This window comes from Pristis pectinata, chromosome 4 (assembly GCF_009764475.1).
Source record: "Pristis pectinata isolate sPriPec2 chromosome 4, sPriPec2.1.pri, whole genome shotgun sequence".
Classification (NCBI taxonomy): Eukaryota; Metazoa; Chordata; class Chondrichthyes; order Rhinopristiformes; family Pristidae; genus Pristis; species Pristis pectinata.
In genome coordinates this window covers 58332189-58353337 of record NC_067408.1, presented here as the reverse complement: position 1 = coordinate 58353337, position 21149 = coordinate 58332189, and the positions used below count along the sequence as shown (strand labels likewise).

The 21149-nt window shown below is 45.9% G+C and overlaps 1 protein-coding gene across 1 annotated transcript in view; it reads right to left on the bottom strand.

Annotated features, from left to right (window-relative positions):
• The window catches only part of LOC127569019 (Kv channel-interacting protein 1-like), a 109293-nt gene that overhangs the window by 11551 nt on the left and 76593 nt on the right, over positions 1-21149 (bottom strand). Inside the window, exon 5 of the mRNA XM_052013276.1 lies at positions 12392-12499. Coding sequence (XP_051869236.1) covers positions 12392-12499 — 108 coding nt within the window. The remainder of the gene's footprint in view (positions 1-12391; positions 12500-21149) is intronic.

Genomic DNA, 21149 nt, shown 5'->3' with positions numbered 1-21149 from the left:
GTACTTTCATCAAGCTGAATCGCAAATCTGACTTGCTGAAGACGTGCTATCAGCTGGCTTTGTATATCTTCCGCCATTTCACCAATTCTTCTGCTTACTGTGTTATCAGACAGTGGAATGGCTTTCAGTTTTTGACTGGATTCTTTTCCCAGTACAACTTCGCACATATCTACTGCTGCAGGCAGTATATGCTCTTCTCCAATTGTGTGAGGCTTTCTGGAACGTGCTATTCGTAAAGCTACCAAATATGATGCACGAAGAGCCTTCTCATTTACAGTGGCACAGGCTGTCATTTTGCCTTTCTGCTTGAGGTTCAGCTCCTTTTGCCGCTCAAAATATTCCTTCGGCTTACTGGCAATATCTGGATGCACTGTTGTTAAATGACGCTTCAATTTCGCTGGTTTCATTGCATCGTTGGACAGTGTTTGCAAACACACAACACAGAGAGGTTGGTCCACATTTGTCCCCACTGCGATGAAGCCATATGAAATGTATTCTGGAACGTACTTGCGTTGTTTTCTCTTTCGGTCACCCTTATCCCCTTCTTCATCAGAATCTTCCAGTTTCTGGTCAGCTTTTCTCTTCAGAAATTTCTCCATACTCAGCAATACACGCTGGACAGTTTAATTACTATTACTGATAAACAAAATTATCAAAACTAATCTAAAATTTACATGCTTGCGCACTTTTCATTTAACAGTGGCGTAAATGCACTGTAAGTAAGCAATATTATTAAGGCACACCAACAACGTCACTCAGTCTCGCTAACCCTACAGTGCACAACAGAATGGTAGTGAGTAGTGAACACTACTGACTACTCTGACTACACAAATCGAATATTAAGCGGCAGCTTACCAGAAGGGAACACCGTCTAAGTCTCCAAGATTGTCGCCTATAACAGATGGAATAGATATGGCCGATTTTCTGAATAGTGGAAAACCGGAGCAAGCAAGTAAGCTACGTCTTTGTACCAGGTCGCTTTTCCATTTTTTTCTTGGCTTGCTCGCGGAACCCCGGCAACCGGCTGGGGGTCTGCGGACCACAGGTTGAAAACCTCTGCTCTAAAACATTACCCTTACCAACACTGTCCTCAGCTTCATCAAGACCCCTCTCCTTGGTGAAAACTGAAGAGAAGTATTCATTGAGAACCTCACCCACTTCCACAGCTTCCAGGCACATCTTCCCACCTTTGTCTTTAATCGGACCTACCTTTACTCTAGCCATCCTTCTGCTCTTCACGTATGAGTAAAAAGCCTTGGGATTCTCCTTAACCCTACTTGCCAAAGCCTTTTCATGTCCCCTTCTTGCTCTCCTCAGCCCCTTCTTAAGTTCCTTCCTTGCTACTCTATATTCCTCACGAGCCCTATCTGATCCTTGCTGCTTACACCTTATGTGTGCTGCCTTCTTCTTTCTAACTAGTTGTTCCACCTCTCTTGTCACCCATGGTTCCTTCATCCTGCCATTCCTTCTCTGCCTCACCGGGACAAATTTATCCCTAACATCCTACAAGAGATCCCTGAACATCGACCACATCTCCATAGTACATTTCCCTTCAAAGATGTCATCCCAATTTATACTCTCAAGTTCTCGCCTTATAGCCTCACAATTCACCTTTCCTCAATTAAATATCTTCCCGTCCTCTTTGCTCCTATCCCTGTCCATGACAATGCTAAAGGTTATTGAGCAGTGGTCGCTGTCCCCCAGATGCTCACCCACCGACCCAGTGGGTGTCACCTGACCCGGTTCATTACCTAAAACTAGATCTAATATGGCATCCCCTCTAGTTGGTCTGTCAACATACTGTGACAGGAATCCGTCCTGGACACACTTAACAAAACTCCGCCCCATCTAAACCTTTGGCACTAAGCAGGTGCCAATCAATATTTGGGAAGTTGAAGTCTCCCACGATAATAACCCTGTTATTTTTGCATCTTTCCAAAATCTGCCTCCCAATCCGCTCCTCAGTATCCCTACTGCTACCAGGGGGCCTATAGAATACTCCCAGTAGAGTAACTGCTCCTTTCTTGTTCCTAACTTCCACCCATATTGACTCTAGAGAGGATCCTTCTACATTATCCACCCTTAAATCTGGTCATTGTGGGAAAGTACTAAAGTGGGGGAGGGCAAAATGTGAGAGTATCAGATAGGAACTGGGGGACTTAATTGGGACAGCTGTTTGTTGGGCAAGTCCATGTCTGACATGTAGGAGGTGTTTAAAGACCAACTGACCAGAGCTCAGGACTGGTATGTTCCAGTAAGAAGGATGGCAGGGTCATGGAACCTTTGATTACAAGAGAGGTGATGAACTTGGTCAAAAGAAAAAGAGAAGTGTATGTAAGGTTCAGGAAACTAAATTCAGACAGGACCTTTGAGGAACATTGCTCAAGCAGGGAATTAGGAAGGGCAAAAGGGGCCATGAAATGTCCTTGGCAAGGATTAAAGAGAATCCTAAGGCATTCTATACTTAACATTAAAAATGAGAGGATGACTTAGGAGAGAATAGGACCAGTCAAGGATAAAGGAGGGAATTTATGCTTGGAGTCAGAGGATGTGGACAAGGTACTAAATGAGTACTTTACATCAGTATTCACCAAGGAGAAGGATATGGAGGAAATGAGAGCAGTGTGGGGCATGGTAATGTGCGAGGACATGTTGAGATTAGGAAAGAGGTGGTGCTGGAGAGCATCAAGGTGGATAAGTCTGCAGGGTCTAATGGGATCTGTCCCGGGTTATTGAAAGAGGCAAGAGAGGAGACTGCTGGGGCCTTTATGAAGATCTTTGCCTCTTTAGCCACAGGCAAGGTCCTGGAGGACTGGAAATTAGCCAAAGGTTTTCCTTTGTTCAGGAAGGAAAATGGGGATACTCCAGGAATTTATAGACTGGTGAGCTTCGGAGAAGATTCTTTGGGATAGGATTTACGTGCATTTGGAAAACCATGGCCTTTTTAGGGATAATCAGCATGGCTTTGTGTGGGGCAGTCACATCTTACTAACTTGATTGAGTTTTTCAAGGAGGTGATGAAGGTGATCAGTGAAAGTAAAGCTGTCGATTTCATCTACCTGGATTTTAGTTAGGCATTCGACAAGGTAGGCTCATCCAGAAGATTGAGATACATGGGGTCCACCATGACTTGGCTGTTTGGAATCAGAATTGGCTTGCCCATGGAAGATGAGATTTATTCCGGCTAGAGGTCTGTGACTAGTGGTGTTCCGCACGGATCTATGAAAATGTAGATGGTTGAGTTAGTATGTTTGCAGATGATACAAAGATTGGTGGAATTGTGGACAATGTAGAGGACTGTTAAACAATACAGCAGACTGTAGATCAGTTACAAATATGGGCAGAGAAATGGCAGATAGAGGTTAATCCAAGCAAGTGTGACATGTTGTACTTTGGGAGGTTAAATGTAAGGGGGATGTATAGAGTTAATGGCAGGACCTTTAACAGCATTAATGTACAGAGGGACCTTAGGGTCCAAGGCCATGGCTCACTGACAGTGGCCATGCAAGTAGATAGGGTGATAAAGAAGGCATATGGCATGTTTACCTTCATTGGTTGGGGCATTGAATATAAGAGTCAGGAAGTCATGTTGCATCTCGGTTAGGCCACACGGAGTATTGTGTGACCACCCCATTACAGGAAGGATGTGGAGGCTTTTGAAAGGGTACAGAAGAGGTTTATCAGGATGCTACCTGGATTAGAGGGCAGGTTCTATGAGGAGAGGTTGGGCAAACTATGTTTTCTCTGCAGCGGCAAAGGCTGAGGGGAGACCAGATAGAAGCTTATAAGATTATGAGAGGAGACAGTCAGAATCTTTTTCTTAGGGTAGAAATGTCAAGTACTAGAGGACATGCATTTAAGCTGAGAGGGGGAAAGTTTAAAGGACATGTGTGGGCAGGTCTTTTACACAGAGAATGGTGGGTTCCTGGAATGGGCTGCTGGAGGAGTGGTGGAAGTAGATACAATAGTGGCATTTAAGAGGCTGTTAGACAGACACATGAGTATGCAGGGAATGGAGGGATATGGATCATGTGCAGGCAGAAGAGAATTAGTTTAATTCGGCATCATATTCAGCACAGACATTATGGGCTGAAGGGCCTGTCCTGCGTTGTCCTAAGTTCAATGTTCTATGAAATTCAGCATGCCCCCAATGATGCTTACCAATTTTTACAGATGCACCATAGAAAGCATCCTATCCAGCTTAGCTTAGCATGGATAGCATGGCTTAGATAGGCAGCTTCTCTGCCCAAGATTGCAAGAAATTGCAGAGTTGTGAACACAGCCCAGTCCATCGCGCAAACTAGCCTCCCCTCCATTTACTCTGTCTGCACTTCTTGCTGCCTCTGGAAAGCAGACAGCATAATCAATGACCCCTCCCATCCTGGTTATTCTCTCTTCTTCCCCCTTTCCATTGGGCAGAAGATATAAAAGCTTGAAAGCACACACCACCAGGCTCGGGGACAGCTTCTAGCCCCCTGTCATAAGACTCTTGAATGGACTTCTCCTGTGCTATAGTTGAACTCTTGATCTCTCAATCTACCTCGTTATGGCCTTGTCTGCCTGCACTGCACTTTCTCTGTAACTGTAACGCTATATTCTGCATTCTGTTTTCCTTTTGTACTACCTCGATGTACATATGGATGGAATAATCTGTCTGAATGGCAAGCAAACAAAAGTTTTTCACTATACGTCAGTACGCGTGACAATAATAAACCAATACCAACCACCCATTGTACGCCCTGACCAAGTTGGCTGCCCTGAAGGACAGAGTTGCCAGATCAGATCTGCAGTGTGTGGAAGGGAACCAACAGAAGAGAGGAACCCAGCGGACTTGGTCTTTGCCAAATTACCTGTGCTAATGCATCTTCCCATGACAGGTGGGTTGTTGACAGCAGCATGGAATCCTTGTGATAATGTCCAGTGTTCACCCTTTGTTGTGCTGTGTTATCTAAAGTGGGGTGGGTTCCTCATGTCACCTCACCAGGCATCCTGGCCTCAATGGAGCCTGTTGGTTTTCACCTTGCTGACCAGGTTCACCAACCAGTCAGCTTTTCACCTTTTGTCATTTTACCTCCTTTTGTTCTCTCATCCCCTTTCTGAAGAAGGGTCCTCGTCCTGAAACGCGAGATCTGTTCCTCTTTCCACAGATGCTGCCTGATCTGCTGAGTGTTTCCAGAACCTTTTATACCATTTAGGATTCTATGATGGCGCCAGTAGTCACCTATGAGTTCCACAGACCTGTCCGGCTGTATCCTGAGGAACAGCAGCGGAGAGGTACATGACCTTGTGGGCCTGTGAAGGAGCAGAGCAGCCAGAAAGAGTGTCAACTGCTGGATCTGCAGCTCCACAACTCCAGTGGTACAAAGTGAAGGATGACACAATGCACTAGGGCAAGGATAAATGTTGGAAGCAAGACTCTGCATGTACTAGAGCAAACAAACTGCAACAATTAAACAGCCATGGGAAGGTGCACGCACCACGGATACTCTGTCCCCAGCAGTGATGAGTATGAGGAAGGTTACATCACCTTCAACTGAATGCTGGTGCTTGATACATTTTGGCCAGAGCAGAAGCCAGTTTATGACCTGTCCTAGTGACAAGCGACTGAGCAGACCAGATACAGAGAAAAATCTATCAATGATCAGGCTGCATACTCCAGAACAAACAACACCTCTAGCCAAGCTGTTCCAGTACTGGTACAACACTGGTATCTACCAACAATGTGGAATATTACCCAAGTATGTCCTGTCCACAAGAAGCAGGACAAATCCAGTCCAGCTAATGTCTGCCCATCATCCTTGTGAAGGAAGATGTCACTGAGATGTCAAGATGAAGGGGGTCACCCAGTGAGTATCAATGAGTATTCTGCTCACTGATCTCTGTCAGAATCCCCCAGGACCACCTTGATGCTGCCTGCCTTCAAACATGGGGATACACACTGAACTTGAAGGATGAATGAGAGGGACACCACTCAACCAAGGGATATCAAAGAACTTCAGCAAACTGGTTAGTGCACTGACTGTGGCTGTGTAGGACAGTGTGGTGTGACTCTCCTTAGAAGGAGACAGAGGAAGTTTGATGAAAATTGCTTGATTCCATTTGCAGCTCTTCAGAGAACATAGTCTGTGTACAGAAAGACCTCAACTGTTGTCACAGACACCATTTGCTCTGCAGTACCAGGCAATGAGTCAAGGAGGGGCAGCCAGCCACTTCTCCTTGCCATCTAAAGGCGCGCCCATCGCTAAGGCCCATCCCATCCTGGAGTTCCTATTGATCAGAAGCACTGAAGCACTCCCTGACACCCCACAGCCTTTTCTGCCATCCACAAGACAGAGGTGAAGGAACACTCTCTTCTCTCCTGACTGAGTACAGATCCAACAACACCATTCAGGACAATGAAACGAGGAAATGCTGTGAACCCTAAGCTGGTCAGGTCAGGTCTGGCAGCATCTGTGAGGAGAGAGACAGAGCAAGACTTTGGGTCAATGCCCCTTTGTCAGAAGTGGGGAAGTTTTGAGAACAGGCACTTTCTAAGTTGCAGAGAATGTGGAGGGAACATCTGTGATAGGGTGGAGGCAGAGGAATGTCACGTGTCGACTGATGAAAGCAATGAACCTGTCCGGAGGAGATATAAATAGATGGAGGACACAAGAGTCTTTCCCTGAAAGTGGAGTCCCAGGTAGCCAGGGTGGTGAAAAAGGCATTTGTCATACTGTCCTTCATCAGTCAGGGCATTGAGTACAGGAGTTGAGAGGTTATATTGCAGTTGTACAAGACGTTGGTGAGTCTGCACCTGGAGGAACATGTTCAGTTTTGGTCACCCTGTTATCGGAAAGACATTATTAATCTGGAAAGTGCTGAGAAAGTTTACGAGGATGTTGCCAGGACTCGAGGGCCTGAGTTATAGGGAGAGGTGGGGTAGGCTAGGTCCTTATTTCCTGGAGCACGGGAGACTGAGGGGTGACGTTACAGAACATAGAACAGTAGAGCACAGGAACAGGCCCTTCAGCCCACAGCTCAGTGCTGTATGACTCTATGACTCTCTGAGAAAGCAACCTGCAGGCCCCAGAAAAGACAGAACTCAGCAGGAGCTGGAAATCTGAAATAACCCAATGTCTGTGGAGAGAGAAATGGAGTTGTACCAACACAAGTCTGGTGACTCCCACATCTCCTCCCTCCCTGCTTACTGTAAGTTCTCAATTCCACTCTACCAGTTACTCCGGATAGCTTCCACACCAGTGAATCAGAGTCACACAGCACAGGAACAAGCCCTTCGACCCAAATATCCATGCTGACCTTTCTGCCCATCTACACTGATCCCATTTGCCCACATTAGGACCATATCCCTCTATGCCTTGCCTATTAAAGTGTTTGTCTAAATGTCTCTTAAATGTACTGATTGTGTCTGATTTCACCACCTCCTCTGGCAGTGAGTTCCAGATATCAACCACACTCTGTATAAAAAACTTACCCCTCAGATCCCCATTAAATCTTCTTCCTCTCATCTTAAACCTATGCCCTCTTGTTTTTGATACTCCTACCATGGAAAATCATCCCAACTATCCCCCCTATAAACTTGTAATTTTATATACTTCCATCAGCTCACCCCACAGCTTCCTTTGCTCCTGGGAAAACAAGCTCAGCCTATCCAATCTCTCCCCATAATTAGTCTTCCAATCCAGGCAATATCCTGGTGAATCTCCTTGGCACACTCTCCAGTATAAGCACAATCCTTGTAAAGGGTGGTATCCAGAACTGCACGTAACATTCCAAGTGTGGTCTAACCTATGTTTTGTCAAGTTGAAACATAACATCCCCACTCGCATATCCTATGCTCTGACCTATGAAGGCAAGCATGCCATATGCCTTCTTCACTACCCTATCTACTCGTGTTGTCACATTCAGGGAACCATGGAATTGAACCCCAAGGTCCTTCTGTTCAACAACATTACAGTGCCCTACCATTTATTTTGTGTGGCCTACCCCTATTTGACTTCCCAAAGTGCATCACCTCATACTTGTTGGGATTGAATTCCATCTGTCAATGCTCTGTCCAACTTTTCATCAGATCTATATCCTGCTGTATCCTTAGACAACCTTCCTCACTATCCACAATGCCAACAATTTTCATCCCATGTGTAAATTTACTGAACATACTTCCTACATTCACATCTAAGTCGTTGGCATATATCACAAACAATGAAGGTTCCAGTACCGATCCCTGTGGTACACCACTGGTCACAGATTTCTAATCAGAAAACATCCTTCCACATGACCCTCTGCCTCCTACAACCAAGCCAATTATGGATCCAATTAGCCAGCTTGCATTGGGTCCCACGTGCCTTAACCTTCTACCATGCAGGATCTTGTCAAAAGTCTTTCTAGACAATATCTACCTCCCTGCCCCAATCTCATTTGTTATCTCTTCAAAAACCTCAATCAAATACATGAGACAGGATTTCTCCCACACAAAGCCATGCTGACTATCCCTGATCAGTCCCTGACTTCCAAATGTATGTAAATCGTGTTCCTTGGTATTCTCTCCAGCAATTACTCTACCACTGATGTAAGGATAGCCGGCCCTGGAGTGTAGGAGGCTGAGGGATGACCTTATAGAGGTGTATAAAATCTTGATGGTCATAGATACGGGTGAATGCTCACTGTCTTTTCCCCAGGGTAGGGGAGTCTAAAACTAGAGGGCATAGGTTTAAAGTGAAAAGGGAAAAATTTAAAGGGGACTTGAGGGGCAATTTTTTCACACAGAGATTGGTAGGTGCATGGAACAAGCTGCCAGAAGAAGTGGTTGAGGTGGGTACAATTACAATTTTTAAAAGGCATTTTGATAGGTACACGGACAGGAAAAGTTTAGAGGGATAAGGGCCAAGTGCTGGCAAATGGGACAAGCTCAGGAAGGCAACTTTGTTGGCATGGACCAGTTGGGCCAAAGGGCCTGTTTCTGTGCTGTATAACTCTATGACCTGCAGTTCTCTGGCTTATCCCTGCTGTCCTTCTTTAATAAGGCAACAACATTAGCTATCCTCCAGTCTTCAAAATCTTGAAAATCTCCATCAGGACCCTATCTATCTCCTCCCTTGTTTCAATAGCATTTTGGGATGGATCTCATCCGGCCCTGGGGATTTATCCACACTGGTGCATTCCACCTTCTTAATACTGACCTGTTCCAGACATTCACTGTACCTCTTTCTGATCTCACTATCCTCCTTGATGAATAAAGATGATAAAACAGACATTTAGGACCTCACTCACATCACTTGGCTTCACATATAGATTATCTCTTTGGTTCCTAAGGGGACTCACTCTTTCCCCAGCTCCCCTCCTTATATACTGATAGAATGACTAGGGATTCACTTACTTGCCAAGGATATTTCATGGCCTCTTTTTGCTCTCCTAATTCCTTTCTTCTTTTCTGCACACTCTATATTTCTCAAGGGACTCACTCAATTCCAGTTGCCTATACCTATTATATGCTTCATTTTTTATTTCTGAGATAACCTTCAAAAACCTTTGTCATGCAAGGTTCACTGATCTTGCAATATTTGGCCATCCTGGACCATGTTGCCCCTGAACCCTTGTCAGCTCTCTTTTAAAAGACTCCCACTTGTCAGATGTTGTTTTACCCGCAAGCATCTGCTCCCAATCCACTTTCACCAGGACCTCTCTCGGGCTATTGCAATCAGTCTTCTTCCAATTCAACACCTTCACATGAGGACCACACTTACCCCTTGAAACTTGCAGAATTATAGTCACAGATGCCAAAGTGTTCCCCCACCAGCACTTCCACCACCTGCCTGATTTAATTTCCTGAGATAAGGTCGGAGTACTCCCTTTCTCTAGTAGGACTCTACACATAGTCTCGAAAAACTCTCTTGGACACACTTAACAAAGTCCACCCCATCTACGCCCCTTGCACTAAGGCAATGCCAGTCATAGAACATAGAACAGCACAGCACAGCACGGGAACATGCCCTCCGACCCACAATGCTGTGCTGAGCTAAGCTAATTACACCTAGTCTCTTCTGTCTGCATGTGGTCCATACTGGGAAAATTAAAACTCCCCACTACTATAAACCAATTGCTCCCATACCTTTCTGCGATTCGTCTAATTCCCGTTGACTATAGAGAGGCCTATAGAATACAGAAGCGTACAGCACAGGAACAGGTCCTTCAGCCCAACATGCCTGTGCTGAGTATGAAGTATAACCTCAGCAAATTGATCGCCCCTCACATATTCCTGTTCTACTCATTATGGCCTCACTGGATGATCCCTGCGGAATATCCTCTCTAAGTATTGCAGTGATGTTCTCCCTGAACAGTAGTGTGATTTCCCCCTCCTCTTCTACATCCTCTGTTATTCACTTCAGAAACTTCTAGACCCCTGAGATGTTTCCTGTTTTTCCTTAACCTGTTGCTTCTCTTCTGCCACATTGACAGGGCTCCACCCAAACACTCGTTGGAGCAGGAGTCAGCCCCCTGAGCCTTCCATTTAATAAGATCACAGCTGATCAGAGTATAACCTCCTCTGCATTCCCATCCACCCTTTCACCCCTCACTTATGGAGAATCTATTACCTCTGGCTTAAAACTATTCAAAGGCTGCTCCACCGTGAGGGACTCAACACCCTCGGGAAACATTCTGCCTCAGTCCTGTCCTACATGGGCAATTATTTCTTTTTTTTAAGCTGACACTTAGTTCTAGACTTTCCCACAAGACGACACATCCTGTCCACACCCACCCTGTCAAGACCCCTCAGGATTTTATGTGCTTTAATCTCCCTTCTCACTCCAGCCTGTCCAACAGGACAACCCGTCCATTCCGGTTAATGTTCCCTGAACTGCTCCTGGTGCATTCACATTCACTGAGGAGACTAGTACTGTGCACAGTGTCCAACTGTGCCCTGAGCATTGACGATATCCCACATTGCTGGTCTCACCCATCCAGAGTGAGGGCAGTGTTCCCCAGTCCATCCAGGTGAACCAGCCATTCACTTCATTTCATGCGTTGAATTTGGTGCTTACGATGTGGCCTTCCCGACACTGGAGATCTGGACATAGATTGGGTGAACACTCAGTCCACAAGGGTGACACTGAGCTCCCAGTTGCCAGTCACTTTAATTCCCCAGCTCACTCCCTCTCTGCCCTCTCTGTCTTTGCCCCATTCACTGTTCCAGTGAAGGTGAGTGGAAGCTTGGAGATCCTCACCTTCTGCCCATACACACTGCAGCCCTCAGTATAGAGTTCAACAACTTTAGATAACCAACCATTCCAGTTTGTGCTTGAACTGGCCAGTCATGGTGTTGGATCCAGGAATGTTGGGGTTGGTGCTGGGCAGGTCAAGTAGCAGTTGGGGGGCAGAGCAGGGATTGGATTTCAATGTGATGAGCCTGCTCTCTCCACAGACTTTGCCATGTGTTTTTATTTCATATCTATAGATATATTGCCCTTCAACCATCCAGGGAATGGCAGCCCACTGGATCAGCACTCCCTCCACCATGAGTGCACCATGCTGCAGTGCACACCACTGACAAGATGCAATGCAGTAACTGGGCAAGGCTTTTGTGAGGCACCTGCCAAATCCTCAACCCCGCCGAAGGCAGAAAACAGATGGGATCACTATTGACAAGTTGCTCCCCAAGGCACACCCCTTCCTGACTTAGATACCAATTGCTAATCTTTCCTTGTTGCTGGGTCAAGATCCTGTCACCATGAACCGAACTCTGCTGTGGTCATGGCTTCACCCGGAGGTGTCGGGATCAGGCCACCACTTCCCACTGTCAGACAGGAGAGGGCAACAAGGACTGGATTTGTCCAATCTCCTTATCCTGTCTAAGAGTAACATTACAGAAACCCTCGCAAGAGAGTTCAGACCACACTGAACTACACAGCACATATTCACTCCCCCCGAACTGAACCCGAATGAATTCTCCACAACTTATGATGCAAATCTGTCTGCCGCATGGCCACCAAGTTAGTGCATACTCCTTCACATCAAAGCCCAGATCTCTATCACACAAACCCCTCCACTACAGCCAATCCCTCGTGCACGGTCCCACGTAACACCACTGCACTCTCCGTCTCACTGCCCACTGCTCTGTAACTAACCTGGTCAGTATTACATGAACCCTCCCATGGAACTAACCAATTGAACCCGTCATTGAGAACAAAACCCCTCATACCAGTGAACACATGTCTTGCTGCTCTCTGTCCACCAAAGCTGTCCTTTGCACCTCCTCTGGATGACACCCATTTCTGGGGCACATTCTTATTCAAGCTGCCCACACTGAATCTGGCGTCTCCTCCCCATGGAGTTGGCTGCAGTACAAAGCAACACAAGGCAGCTGCTGCACACACAGTGATCAGATCAAGCTACTTACCTCTTTATTGATGAATCCATCCTTATTAATGTCATAGAGGTTAAATGTCCATGTCAGCTTCTCATGAACGGTTCCTCTCAGCAACACTGAAAGAGCCATCACAAAGTCCTGAGGATACAAAAGCAGCAAATGATTCACTCCCCTAGAACCTCAATCCCTGTGCCTGACTGTATGTGATCGCCCTTGGTACCTCACCTTCCCTCCTCACCCCCATACCCGACTGTCAGTAGCCAACCCTGGTACATCATACCCTGCAGCACAGTGCCCTCCAGCGGGTGGGGAGGAGGGAGTGGGCCCACCACACAGGGATGGGGAAAGGGCGGTGACTGCAACACCGCACTGGGCCCCAGAGAGGAACAAGGAACAGCAGGCACTGGGAATCTGAGATTGAACCGAGAATGCTGGAAACACTCAGCAGGTCAGGCAGTGTCAGCGGAGAGAGAAACACCCAATCAATGAGTTCTGACCTCAAGACCCACACGTGATATGATGACTGCTGAGTGTTTCCAGAGGCTTCCGTATCAACAGAGAGAGGAGCAATGGGTGTAGGTGCAGCCTTCGACAACAACTGGTGACTGAAGCTGCTACCTGTTCAGGAACACCCTCACAGTGTGAACACCCTCACAGTGTGAAAACCCTCACAGTGTGAACATCACTATAAGTCTGAACACCATCACAGTGTGAACACCCTCATGGTGTGAACACCACAACTGTGTGAACATTTCCACTGTGTGAACACCTTCACAGTGTGAACACCACCAGACTGTGAAAACTTTCATAGTGTGAACACCAACAGTGTGAACACCCTCACAGTGTGAACACCACCAGCATGTGAAAATCCTCACAGTGTGAACATCCTCACAGTGTGAACACCTCCACAATGTGAATACCCTCACACTGTGAACACCTCCACTGTGTGAACACCATCACAGTGTGAACACCCTCAGTATGAACACTTCCACAGTGTGAACATCCCCACAGTGTGAACACCCTCTGAGCGAGAAATCCTCACAACTCTTGTTGGTTCTTAGTTTCATTTTTACAGGAGTTGGGAGCAAGAGTGAGAGCGGGAACTTTAAAAAGGCAAGTCTCATTGATTGGCTAATTGAAGGGCACCTTAAGCAATAAAAGGAAGGTGAGGTTAAGTGGAGCAGCCATTGTGAGAATGGGCCAGTGTAGGAGTGGAGAGTTGAGGGTTTGGCATGAGAGGCTTCAGTGAGAGGAGGCTGAGAAGAGAAACCGGTAAGATCTGGTAAGTTTTGCTTTTCAACTTTATTCTCGGAATGAGTGCACTGGGGGGTCAGTGGCATAGAACATAGAAAACCTACAGCACAATTCAGGCCCTTCGGCCCACAAAGCTGTGCCGAACATGTCCCTACCTTAGAGACCCATAGCCCTCTATGGTCCTCCTGTAGAATGTGAGCGATCAGGGAGACTCCCAGTGTTCCTGAGGACTTCACCTGTGGGAAGTGCGCCTGGCTTCAGCTCCTTGCTGACCACATTAAGGAACTAGAGCTGGAGGTGGATGTACTGAGGACCTTACGGGATGCTGAGAGCATTATAGACCAGAGTTGCAGTGAGGTGGTCACTCCTAAGGTGCAGGTGGCAGATAGTTGGGTGGCAGATACTTGGGTAACTCGGGCCCCCAAGTGCAGGCAACATCCTGGGAAATCTTTTCTGCACTCTTTCTAGTTTAATAACATCTTTCCCATAACAGGGTGACCAAAACTGTACACAATACTCCAAGTGCAGCCTCACCAATGTCTTATACAACTGCAACATAACTTCCCAACTCGTATATCCAATGCCCTGACTGATGAAGGCCAGAGTGCCAAACGCCTTCTTCACCACCCTGTCTACCTGTGTCGCCACTTTCAGTGAACTATGCACTTGGAGTCCTAGGCCTCTCTGTTCCATAACACTCCCCAGGGCTCTACCATTGACTGTATAAGTCTTACTGTATAAGTTTGATCTCCCAAAATGCAATACCTCACATTTATATGGATCGAAAGCCATTTGAAATACCTAGCTGATCAAGATCCCCCTGTAATTTTTCATAACTTTCTACACTATCTACAACACCACCTATTTAAGTATCAGACATAAACTTACTGACAGTGTCTTGTACATTCACATCATTTTTATATAAATTACAAACAAGAAAGATCCCAGCACCAACCCCCCTGGCACACCACTAGACACAGGCCTCCAGTCTGAGAAACAACCCTTGACCATCACTCTCTGCTTCCTACCACTGAACCAATTATGAATCCAATCCGCTATCTTCCCCCGGATCCCATGCAATCTAACCTTCCAGAACAGCCTGCCATGAGGGACCTTGTGAAAGGCCTTGCTAAAGTCCATATAGATAACATCCACTGCCCTACCCTCACCTACCCTCTTGGTTACCTCCTCGAAGAATTCCTAGAGATTTGTCAGACATGACTTCCCATGCACAAAGCTGTGCTGACTGTCCCAAATCAGACCCTGTCTCTCCAAATGCTGGTAAGGGAGAAGTCAGGTGGAGCGATAGTGATAGGAAACTCAATATTTGGGGGGGCGGATGGGAGATTCTGTGGCTGCAAAAGAGATACCAGGATGGTGTATTGCCTCCCAGGTGTCAGGGCCTTGGAGCAGCTACAGAACATTCTGAAGGAGGAGGGTAATCAGCCGGAGGTTGTGGTACATGTTGGTAACAACGATGTAGAGGAATGAGGTTCTGCTTAGTGAGTATAGAGAGTTAGGAAAGAATCTAAAAAGCAGGACCTCAAGGATTACTCCCAGTGAATGTGGTGGTGAAAGTAGGAACATAAGGTTAGAGCAGATGAATGTGTGGCTGAGGAGCTGGTGCAGGGGGCATGGTTTTATTTTTCTGGATCACTGGAACCACTTTTGGGGCAGGGACGACCTGTACAAGAGGGACAGGTTACACCTGAACTGCTGAGGAACCAATATCCTGGCCAGGATGCTCGTTAGCGCTGTTTGGGAGGGTTTGAACCAGATTGGTAGGAGGATGGGAACCAGAACACAAGGTTGCAAAATGGAGGGATTGAAGCTAAGTTAGATGTTGTGAGTCGTAATATTATAAGGAAGGATAGGCAGGAGCTAGGGGATATAAACAACATGACAGATGGATTGAGATATGTTTGTTTCAATGCAAGGAGTATTAAGAATAAGGGTGATGAACTGGGAGCATGGATCAGTACATGGAACTATGATGTGGCTATTACAGAGACCTGGTTGAGAGAGGGACAGGACTGGATGCTTAATGTTCCAGGGTTTCAATGTTTCAGCAGAGATAGGAAGGGAGGTAAAAGAGGGGAAGGGTTTGTGTTACTAGTCACACCAGCACTCAGAGGGGAAGAACTCATCAACTGAGTCTATATGGGTAGAACTCAAAAATAAGAAAGGTGCAATCATGCTGATGGGTGGACCCCAAATAACCACCAGGACATTGAGGAGCAGATATACAGGCAGATTAGGGAAAGGAGCAAAAACAGCAGGGATGTCGTCATGGTTGAGTTCAACTTCCCTAAAATCGATTGGGAACTCCTTAATGCAAAAGGTTTAAATGGGGCAGAATTTGTGAGGTGTGTTCAAGAGGGTTTCTTGAAGCAGTATGTGGATAATCCAACTAAATGGGAGGCTATATTGAATCTTTGGTAGGGGTGTTGAGTATAAGAGTAAGGAAGCTATATAAAACTTTAGTCAGACCACACTTGGAGTATTGTGTGCAGTTCTGGTTGCCCCATTGTGGAACCATTGTGGATGTGGAAACTGTGGAAAAGGTGCAGAAGAGTTTTTCCAGCTGCTGCATGGATTAGAGGGTATGAGCTTTAAGGACAAGTTGGACAAACTTAGGTTGGACAAACTTGGGTTGTTCTCCCGAGAGCATCGGAGGCTGAGGGGAGACATGATAGAGGTTTTTTAAATTATGAGAGGCATGGATAAGGTAGACTCTCAGAATCTTTTCCCCAGGGTAGAAATGTCAAATATCAGAGGTCATGCTTTTAAGGTTAGAGGGGGGAAAGTTAAGGGCGATGTGAGGGGCAAGTTTTTTTTTACAGAGAGTAGTAGGGGCCTGGAATGGGTTACCAGGGGTAGTAGTAGAAGCAGGCAATCTGGTGCAGTTTAAGAGGCTTTAAGTTAGCTGCATGAATATGAAAGCAATAGAGGGAAAGGGATGATAAGCAGCAGGAGGACATTTAGTATAAATCGGCATCAAGATTGGCACAACATCATAGGCTGAATGGCCTGTCCAGTGCTCTATTGTTGTATGTTCTAAGTTTTATACTGAACCTGGCTAGGTGACTGACCTTTCAGTGGGTCAACACTTGGGAAACAGTGATCACAACTCCTTAAGCTTTAAGACAGCTATGAATAAGGATAAGAGTGGACCTTGCAGGAAAGTATTAAATTGGGGTAGGGCAAATTATGAGGGCATCAGACAGGAGCTAGGGAGAGTTAATTGGGAAGAGTTGTTTTCAGGCAAATCTGTGTCTGAAATGTGGAGGGTGCTTAAAGACCAGCTGAACAGTTCAGGAGTAGATTATTCCAGTAAGAGGGAAGGACAAGGATGGCAAGCAACCAGAACCTTGGATGACGAGATAGTTAATTTAGTCAACAAGAAGAAGGAAGCATATTAGGAAGCTGAAATCGAATAGAGCACTTGAGGATTATAAAGGAGTCAGAAGGGAACTCAGGAAGAGACTCAGGAGGACTAGAAGGGGTCATGAAAATTCCTTGGCAAGTAGGATTAAAGAGAATCCCAAGGCATTCTATATATACATCAAGAGCAAGAAGATAACAAGGGAGAGCGTAGGACCACTCAAGAATAAAGGAGGAATTTGTGCTTAGGGGTGGAGGATGTGGGTGAGATACCAAATGAGAACTTTGCATCAGTATTTACAAAGAAGAAATATGTAGAGGATAGTGAGATCAGAGTGGAGTAGCTAAGATGCTAAGGCAGGGAAAAGGTAGTTTTCGGTCTCTCGAAAAACATTAAGGTGGATAAATCTTCAGGTCCTGATGGGATATACCTCAGTTTAGCCTAGGGCACAGTAAAGGCAGGGAAAGGAATACTCAGTTAAACTGTGTTTATTTCAATGCATGAGGTTTAACAGGTAAGGTGGACAAACTCAGAGTGTGGATTGTCTCTGAGGACTAGGATGTTATAGCCATAGTGGAAACTTGGCTGAGAGAAGGGCATGACTGGCAGCTCAGTATTCCAGGATACAGATGCTACATGTGTGACAGAGTACAGGTAAGTGAGGAGAGGGTGTTGCCTTCTTGATAAGGGAGGACATAACAGCAGTACTTAGAGGTGAGATTCTTGGGGGATCGTCCAGTGAGGCCATATGGATAGAACTTAGGAACAAGAAGGGGAGGGTCACTCTAGTGGGCTGCACAATAGACTCCCCAATAGTCAGTGGGAACTTGAGGAGCAGTTGTTTAGAGAAATTACTCATAGTTGTGCAAATAATCGGGTTATATTAGTGGGAGATTTTAATTTTCCCAGTATTGACTGGACTACCTAGAGTGTTAAGGGCTTGGATGGGGTTGAATTTGTGAAATGTGTCTGGGAAAGTTTCCTGAGTCAATATATGGAGGGACCTACTCAGGAGGGTGCAATACTAGACCTTTTAGGGAATGAGGTAGGGCAGGTAACAGAAATGGCAGTTAGGGAGCACTTTGGCTCTGGTGATCATAATTCTATTAGTTTTAAGATAGTGATGGAAAAAGATAGGACAGCTCCACAGGTTAGGGTCCTAAACTGGAGCAGGGCTAATTTTGGGGGAATTAGGCAGGATCTAGCAGTCAATTTGGTGACCCTGTTTGAAGGGAAGGAAGAAGTAGCAAGTGGGAGGCTATTAAGAATGTGAGATTGAGTCCAGGAGCAGCACGTTCCTGTTAAGGTGAGGTTTAGGGAACCTTGGCTGATGAGGGATATTGAAGCTCTGGTCAAGAAAAAGAAGGAAGCATACTTGTGTTTAAGAGGTCGGGAATGAGTGAATTCCTTGATGATTATAAAAAGATTAAGAATACACTTAAGAGCGAAATCAGGAGGGCAAAGAGAGGGCATGAGATAGATCTGGCAGGTAAAGTTAAGGAAAATCCCAAGAGGTTTCAAAGACCTCCCCCTAGCATGACCCTCCCCTTCTTGTTCCTACGTTCTATCCATATGGCCTCACTGGACGATCCCCCAAGAACCTCGCCTCTAAGTACTGCTGTTATGTCCTCCCTTATCAAAAAGGCAATACCCTCTCCTCACTTACCTGTACTCTGTCACACATGCAGGGTTAGTAGGTTAACATGGGTGTAATTGGGTGGCGCGGGTTCGCTGGGCCAGAAGGGCCTGTTACTGTACTGTATAAATAAAGTTGATAAAGGTTCTATAGCTATATTAAGAGTAAAAGGATGGCTAGGGAGAGAGTAGGTCCCCTTGGAGATCAGCGGGAGATGGATGGGAATTTAACAAATATTTCTCCTTGGTGTTTACTGAGGAGAAAATCATGGATGCCCAAGAGATAAAGGAAACAAGCGGTGATGTTTTGGAGGACATTCGTATTACCAGGGAGGAATTATTGCAGCCTTACAGCGCATTAAGGTGGAAAAATCCCCAGGGCCTGACCAAGTGCATTCTCGGACTTCGTGGGAGGCTAGGGAAGAAATTGCAGAGGCTCTTGTGGAGATTTTTGGTTCATTGTTAGCCACTGGTGCAGTTCCCAAAGACTGGAAAGTGGCTAATGTTGTTCCATTGTTTACGAAGGGTAGCAAGGACAAGCCAGGGAACTACAGGCCTGTCAGCCTGACATCAGTGGTGGGAAAGTTACTGCAGGGGATTCTGAGGGACAGGATCCACCAGAATTTGTACAGATAAAGTCTGATCAAGGGGAGTCAGCATGGCTTTGTGTGTGGAAATGTGTGCTTTACCTATCTTTTAGAGTCTTTTGAAGAGGTAACCAAAAAGGTAGATGAGGGTAGGGCAGTGGATGTTGTCCATTTGGACTTCAGCAAGGGCCCGCATGGTAAATTCCATGGAATCAAGGGAGAACTGGTCAGGTGTATTCCAAATTGGCTCAGAGGTAGGAAGCAGAGGGTGGTGGTTGAAGGTTATTTCTCAGAATGGAGACCAGTGACTAGTGATATGCTGCAGGGGTCGGTGTTGGGACCCTTGTTGTTCATTAGTTACATAAACAATTTGGAAGCGAATGCACAAGGCTGGATCAGTAAATTTGCAGATGACATGAAATTAGGAGGTGTTGTTGATGGTCAAGAAGGTTATTAGAGATTACAGGGGGATCTTGATCAGTTAGAGAAGTGGGCCAAGGAGTGGCAAATGGATTTCAATACAGATAAGTGTGAGGTGATGCATTTTGGAAAATGAAATCAACGTAGGACTTATACCATGAATGGTAGAGCATTAAAGAGTGCAATGGAACAGAGGGACCTCAGAGCACAAGTGCAGAGTTCATTGAAAGTGGCATAGTTCATTGAAATGCCTTTATTTATAGCACGTCGTCCTTCATCAGTCAGGGCAGTGAGTGTAGTAGTTGGGATATTATGTTGCAGTTGTATAAGTCATTGATGAGGCTGCACTTAGAGTACTGTGTACAGTTTTGTCACCCTGTTATAGGAAAGATGTGGTTAAACTGGATGGAGTGCTGAAAAGATTTACGAGGATGTTGCCAGGACCAGAGTGCCTGAGTTATCAGGGGAGGTTAGCCAGGCTAGGTCTTTATTCCTTGGAATGTAGGAGAAAGAGTGGCGACCTTACAGAAACGTTTAAAATTATGAGAAGCATTGATAAGGTGGATGGTAACAGTCCTTTCCCTAGGGTAGGGGAGTCCAAAACTAGGGGGCATAGGGGGCGAGAGAGGAAAGATTTAAAAGAGACCTGAGCAGTAACTTTTTTACACCCAGGGTGTTGAGTACATGGAACTTGCTGCCAGTGGAAGAGGTTGACGCAGGTACAATAGAATCATTTAAGAAGCACTTGGATAGTTACATGAAAGGCGCGTTTAGAGGGATATGGGCCAAATGCAGGAAATATGTGGGCACTGTGGTTGGCATGGACTTGTTCGGCTGAAGGGCCTGTATCTGTACTGTGTTTTTCTATGACTCTGTGACTCTAGGTTATTGATAGAGGCGAGTGATGAGATTGCTGGGGACTTGACCAAGATGTTTGTGTCCTCTCCAGCCACAGATGTGGTAAGTAGCTAAGGTTGTTCCTTTGTTCAAGAAGGGAAATAGGGATAATCTTGGAAACTATAGACTGGTGAGTCTCACGTCAGTGGTAGGAAACTAATGGAGAGGATTCTTGGAGACAGGACTTATGAGCATTTGGAGAAGCATGGTCTAATTACGGACAGTCAGCATGGCTTTATACAGGGCAGGTCATGATTGAATTTTTGGAGGAGGTGACAAAGGTGATCGATGAGGTAGAGCAGTGGATGTTGTATACATGGATTTTATTAAGGCATTCAGCAAGGTCCCACTTGGTAGGTTCATCCAGGAAATTAGGATGCACGGGATCCACAGTGAATTTGCCATTTGGATTCAGAAGACAGAGGGTAGTGGTGGATGGGTCTTATTTCAGATGGACGTGTGTGACCAGTGGCATTCTGCATAGATCTGTACTGGAACCTCTGTTGTTTGTCATATATATAAATGATTTGGATGAAAATGTGGTTGGCTGGATGAGGAAGTTTGCAGACGACACAAAGATTGGTGGCGCTGTGCATTGCATGGAAGATTG